This window comes from Rhagoletis pomonella, unplaced genomic scaffold, assembly GCF_013731165.1.
Source record: "Rhagoletis pomonella isolate Grant_MI unplaced genomic scaffold, Rhpom_1.0 Rhpom_scaffold_08390, whole genome shotgun sequence".
Classification (NCBI taxonomy): Eukaryota; Metazoa; Arthropoda; class Insecta; order Diptera; family Tephritidae; genus Rhagoletis; species Rhagoletis pomonella.
The window spans coordinates 1-7,078 of record NW_023466919.1 but is presented as its reverse complement, the minus strand read 5'-3'; the positions used below and the strand labels follow the sequence as shown (position 1 = coordinate 7,078).

The window sequence follows — 7,078 nt, the reverse complement described above, 5'->3', positions numbered from 1 at the left end:
AAAAGTCGATATATTTATCGGTTATGATTTACGATTGTATATCGATAACATAATAGAGAAAATTTAACCTAAGAAAATCGATAACGGTATCGTAGAAAATCGATAAAAATATTGAAAAAATACATCGTAACAAAATCGATAGCAATATGGAGGAAATGTATCGTAGCAAAATCTCCTAACAATACAGAGAAAATGGATTGTTATAAAGTTGTTAGATAGGTTTATCGATCATATTTCGATAATATATTATAAAAAGTTTAATGGAATATAAACCTATGTATGTATACAGGTTGTTATCATTACCGTAACCTTATCGTAAATGGTTATTCCATGGCATTTTGGTGTCAGTGACAAATTATTGCATATTGTTTTTTTTTTACATTTATTTTACCTATCACTGCTACATGTGTTTTTAATCTGTTGCTTTTTAACTAATATAAACAACTTGTTGTTTTTTCTCCATTTTTAGGGCCCTCGAACTTGCCTACATTTTTCTACTAGTCTGGTACTACTGTACACTCACCATTCGTGAATCGATACTCAAAGTAAATGGATCACGCATTAAAGGCTGGTGGCGAGCGCATCACTTTATCTCAACGGCAGCCGCTGGTGTATTGCTTGTGTGGCCGCAGGGCGAGCATTGGCAGCTATTCCGCACGCAATTCATGTACTTCAATGTCTATATAAGTAAGTATGCATGGAGCAGTGAAAACATAAATATTATTGCGCTGTGTCATCTTCACACATAAATACATAAGGCGTATTCACGATCCGGTGCATATGGTATAGCATGGTGCATAGATAGCAAAATTAGCCAATGATGCTATCTATGCACCATGCTAGACAGTATGCGCCGGATCGTGAATACCCCTATAGATTCTCCTATCTTGTCCTTGGTAATGCTATGCAAAAGCAAGCCCTCTAAAAATTGCTGATTTATTTGCACTGCGCTTTGCCTATTTATAACAAGCTACCCTCATCCTCTGTACCACCACTGAAAATCATCGCCATTCATAAAAACAACAACAGCAAGCATACTACTTTGTTATTCATACATCCTTTTCATTTTTTGTGTTTTCTGCTTTTTTTGTTTGTTTCTTCATTCACACAGACCTTGTGCAGTATTTGCAATTTGGGTACCAAAAGGGTTTGCTCTATCGACTGAAGGCGCTCGGCGAACGTCACAACATGGATATCACCATTGAAGGCTTCCATTCGTGGATGTGGCGTGGTTTGAGTTTTCTGCTACCATTCCTATTCGGCGGCTATACATTCCAAGCATACAACGCCTGGACCCTTTACAAGTTGACAACGGAACCGCCAGGAGCGCCATGGCATGTAAGTTTGGCCAACGAGGTCGCCGGGATGGAAACAATTAAATGAGTGAGGGAGTCTATTAGTGTGTGTGTTTTTGTAGATGTTTGTCAATGCCTGATTGTGTGTGATTTATTGAGTGGCTGCTTGAGCGACAGCAGGCGACTGGCGGGCGTATGTACATATGTACACACTTGTAGACATGCTTGTGGAGCACCTTAAAGTGCTGAGTCATTTGTCTGTCCTTGTGCCTGTGCCTGTTTAAGTATATAGACGCTAGCATGCATTTACATACATATTTGGGTGCGTTTGGCTTTCGTCCTAGGTTTAATGCATTGGTTGATTGTGCCTGATTTGCTGGCTAATTGATTAATTCATTCAGCTAATTCGCTTGCAAGCGCCCTATCTGCACGCGCTCTGCCCGGCTCTGTTGCCGCCCTGCTCCCCTGTATGTACATGTAATCCTTATTGACTTTTTGCCTTTCGTCTCTCATTTTCTTCTTTTTTTTTTGAATCTTAATTTTGCTGACTCAACCATTTTTCTTGTTACATTTCGTTTGTTATAGGTATCTGTGTTGTGCGGCTTGTTCCTTCTGCTCTTCAGCGGCAATATTATCACCACATTATTGGTCGTGCCCGAGAAGATACGTGAACGTGCCAAGGAACGCTATCGTCTACAGTCCATGGGCACCTCAATGAAATTGCGCAAAATGATGAGGGTGAGTATGGAATGGTTAAATACGAAGGCGTTTACTTAAGTGTTGTAGGTGTATTAACGCTTTAATATCAATCACACTGCAGTTTAGCTTTATGTACAACACCAAATAATATAAGTTAGTTTAAGTCAAAATTTGTATGATCTCTTTCTTTGGTTTGTTTGCGAAGCTTATGGGTTGGATTTAAGCTGAAAACTGTAAACTTTTCACTAGCTTATGGGCTGGGAAACCTGAGCACTAACAAAACAACTGAAAACTAAATTGTGTTAAGTACACTCGTCGTCATTTGTAATTGTTAATCGTACCTTAATCCAGGAAAAAGTTAAAGTCGACGTTAAGAACATGTAGGTAGGTACATATTGGGATATACAAAACCGCAAAACTGCTTGCAATAGCTGATAAATAAACTTTTTAAAATTCAAAAGGGATGCTTGTTGGATATAATATTAACAAAATTATATTTTTTAATGGCTTGTGTATAAAAAACTTTTGGCAATGTTTAAAGTCGACTTTTTCTTAAATTTAAATTACACATTGGACTCTTGAAAATAAATTCAAAACGACAATAACCTTAGTCTATGTTAGCACTCAAAACTAATAAAAATCTTCAAAATTATTTAAGCTTTTGTAAAAAATATCCCATTATCATTAATCTTTCGAAAACCTTACATTATTTGATGCCATGAGAGTAGAAGTGGCCTAACCCTATTAAATGTTTTTCATGTTAAAATTTTTTTGTTGATTTCTGATAAAAACCACTTAAACATAAAATAGAAAAATTCTTAAAATTTCAACAAATTTTCTTACTTTATGATCTGAATTTCTAAAACATTTCTGAGTGTGCGGTTTTATAACCATGAATTTTTAGTATAACAAAGTGCAAGCTTGAAGACTCGAAAAAATCGCGTTGAGTTTGAATTTTTTTTTGCTGATGGTCTTTGTAACAAATGTAAATTATGAAAGTATTGGTGTTATTTTGTTTGCAGATGGTCTTGCGCATTTTATTCCATAAAATATTTATATTTACATTCGTTGAAAAACCGCAATATAGAAAAGAAATTATTAAAAATCAACGCGATTTTTAAAGCCTTCCAACTTGCACTTTATTGTAGTAAAATTTCATGGGTTATAAAACTGCATACTTAGAAATTTTTTAGAAAAGCATATCATAAAGTATGCAAATTTTGTGAAAATTCCAACTTTGATTAAAGCAGTAAAAAAGTTTTAATATGCAAAACGTGGTTAGTATTAAACAAGTAGTTTTTAAGCAAAAAATAAAACCGACTTCAATTTTCATATAAAAATTTAAGAGTACCGTAAACTTCTTCATGATCCAATAATCGGATCTAAACCAACTTTCTTAACAAAAAAAAAAAAATATAATTATAGAAATCCGCTGACGTGATCCAAAGTTATGCGGTAACATACATTAAAAAAAAATATTCCGACGAATTGATAACCTAATTTTTTTGAAGTCGGTTAAAAAAAACACCATTTTGACATTTTGGCTCCTCACTGTAAGTCTTACATTTCTTTACTTTCTATCTTCAACTTCCTATACTAATAGTACTCCTACTTTCCACTTCAAAATGCACGCTTTCTTCAACCTTCAATTTTGTGCCTTTCGCTTGCCTATCCCTTTGTAGTTGCATTCCAACAATTATAGTAATTCATCTAATGTAAAACTTACATTTTGCTTAATAGGAATCAATTAATACTCTAAACTTCAACACCTATCACCCATCAAAATTGAAATTAACTTTTGCTGCAATACACTTCTCTTTTTTATTGATTAAAGGTTTTCCTGCCAAAAAATTGGTCCACACTTTCAGACTTTGTCCCTTCTTTCGCTCAGGATTACATTTCAGCCCATAACCCAAGAACCCGCTAAGTTATGTTCATCGTTAAACATTGTACATTGTACTTAAGTAAATGTAATTGTACTTAAAATGTTAGGTAATTATTGTTAAACTATTTTTTATATTCCTTTAGTTCGTATAATAATCGAAATTGGTCACTAAAGTGTATTAAGCATTTAAGTATTAATATATAAAACACTTTTTTTTTTTTTGAAATTGGCAATGTTTATAAAAAAAGAAATAAAAATGTATACTAAGCAAAATTAAAAACAACATTTTTAAGTTTTTTTAAGTTTTGAGTTTGTAAATTTAAAAAAAAAAAGTTGGTATTCTGCTTTCCAAATCACATAACATTTTTTATTCTACACTTTGTTTTGCTTTTTTGTTTGTTTTTAGTTCCCAAATACCTATTTTAGCCGTTTGCATAAAATGCTTGATTGTGTGCTTTATCATATTTTGTCCAAAAACTATAGAAAAAACATTGTGCTCGAATCGTAGACATTTTTTTTTTCGTCTAGCACCGTTCACCCGGCGGGAAAACCTAATTCAAATAATCGCAATGCATTGAACATCGCGTAGGAATGGGGTGTATTCTTTCTGTTCAAATAATTTCTTTCGATGTGCATACATATATTTGGCGAAGCGGTGTTTATCGAATCAATTTCTTTAAAAAAAATACCATCTTGGGGCCTTCAAGCCTGCTCGAATAAGGTTTTCTCACCGGGTGCCTTGCTGACAGCTTTTGGAACCAGCATGGTGAAATCGTTCAACATGTTAGAGATAACATTCCTTGCAACTACTAACTAAAGGAGCCCAAATTCGATGTTGGATTTGTGATGGAAGAGAGACCGTTCAGCCTGGTGGACGAGAACGAAGTTCGCTTACCAACCCTATCCCTGACATGACAAGAAAACGTGCTAGGTGATGTCAATGCCAGGGTGGGAAAGAAAGGAATCGTTGATCCCAACGTGGTTGGTAAATTCAGACACGACGACGAAACATCCGTTAGCGGGCCGTTGCTGATCGAATTCGAAGAGGCCCGAAACATGGTAGCCTGCAACACTAGGTTTCAGCATTAAAGAATTTATCAGGCTATATAGCTGTATCCGAATCGAAAAACAAGAAGGCACGTTTCCACCGCTGGTGGTAGCAGGGGAAAAGGAAGGCCTCTTCTAGACTTCCCTGGGGATTTTCTTTTAACATCAGTTGGCACAGAAAAAAGGACATGATTTATTGAACTCAGCCAGAATTGGCTTAAGCGGGTACTGTGGCTAACAAGAAAAAGGCTATATTAATAGCTACTGCAGTTTAAAATATGCCGAAAAAAATTATTCTAAGCGCCTAAAAGATTCACAAAAATGCACAAATATAATTAAGTTTTTGCGGCATATTTTTGTGCAAAGCAGTTGTGACTATAGTTATGCTTTAAGTTTGGTCGTCGCGTGAAAGTAGAGCTATTATTTTTGGTGAGTTGCTTGTTTCTCGGGACGTTTGCAGTAGATCTCGCGCATGGATAACTCAAATTTTCATAAAAAAAAATAAGTTCCAAGTTTTAGTTATTTCAAGCGGAGGCTGCTCCCACTGCGCCTTGTCAAGTGGGATCTGTAAATCATCTAATTTTTGTGGAAATTCTTGATGATACTCGTATTACCTTCGAGTAAATGTTTGGCTTCTAAAGAAGAGTGCGCCTCACACTATTTAAATTTTTATTCCCGAAACTCTCTAAAACAAAAGCACTGCTGCCTAAAAATATGCAACATCATATTAACTGCCCCCCAAGCTGCAAGAATTATTTGTACCCTGCTTTTTATTTAGAAAATCTTGAAGATGATTTAGAGACGAGTCCACAGTTAATTTGCGAAGTTAACTAAGCGAGCATGACAATGATTTTAAGACTCCCAATCTCTCTGCCCTCCCTGCGCTTACAAAAACTGATTTTTATTGAAGTTAACTTTACACAATGTTGACATACAATTTATACCAGCTGTGAGCGCTCACAATTGAAAGAACATAGTATTATTGCGTAGTAGCATTGCGTATTTATTATCAAAATTTTTTCTCTAATTAAGAGAAATATATTTTAAGGCGACATTTCCGATTTGTAAGTTTTTACTAAGTTTGTTTGTAAGTACTTATATATGTATGTACATATGTATGTAGGTAAAATAATGCTTTAGTTGCCATTGTCATTATTTCTTCTTATTTATTAATCACACAACATTTACTTTCTTCCCCTTCTTTTACCAAAAAAAAAAAAACAAAAAAAAAAATAATAATAAAACACAAACACCCTCGATTACATCTACAGAATAGCATCAGTGAATTGGACATTTCCAGCCAACAATTGCTAGCCAATAATAAACAAGAAAACTCTACCTCCATTCATGCCATCGGCGATGCTGTTGAAACAACAACAGCTTTAGCAACAACAAAAACGACGTCAATTACTGCTAATGCAAACCCACCAGCAGATGGCGATGTTCATCTACAAAACCAAATAAAGGAAATTGAGCAACATGAACAACAGGAGGTGGAGACAAAACCAGAAGATAAGAAGACAAATTAAATGGGCCAGTGGGATACATATGTCACCGTGAGGAAAGGACGAAAAACTAATGGAGAGTGAAGCAGAGTATGCCGCTTTGCAATTACTCTGAGTCTGATATTCTCAAGTTTTATGCAGTACATGTAGAAAAACAAGCAACATACAAAAAAATAAAAAATAAAAATAAAAAAATAACGCCAGAGAAGGAAATAAAGGGAAAACAAGGATGCTGTAAAGGGAAAAGTCGAAAGAGTTTAGAGTAAGAAGAAATGCTCCGAAAAAGTGTGTTTAACTATACTTTAACAGAAAATGCGCGAAAAATTTAAGCAAAGCAAAAAAAGGTAGAAATGTGGATTAGCTGGGGGGAATGTCTAAAAAAAATGTTGAAGAAGAAAGATTTGAAAATGCGTAACTCCTTTTGTTTATTACAATTTTAACAAAAATAACTGTCGTTTTTTAATGTAACACAATGTCACTACCAATTTGGCTAATCTAACAAAAAGCTAAAAGGTTTTTAATGTGTAATATATAAATTGGCTGGCAGTAACTGCGAAAGTTAGAAGTTAAAAAATACACAAATTTATTAACTCCGCTTTGTAGCGCGAAAGTGAGTGCTGACAAAGACTCGTTAGCTCCATAGCAAG

The 7,078-nt window shown here is 34.8% G+C and overlaps 1 protein-coding gene across 1 annotated transcript; it reads left to right on the top strand.

Moving 5' to 3' along the window:
- Positions 1–455: 455 nt before the first annotated feature.
- On the top strand, positions 456–6,617 carry LOC118756024 (transmembrane protein 120 homolog; the record flags this gene model as incomplete). Its single annotated transcript, XM_036490815.1, has 4 exons — positions 456–687; positions 1,112–1,338; positions 1,881–2,033; positions 6,198–6,617. Coding segments are annotated over 4 exons (870 nt in total), but the record flags the coding sequence as incomplete, so codon positions are not given.
- Positions 6,618–7,078: the final 461 nt, after the last annotated feature.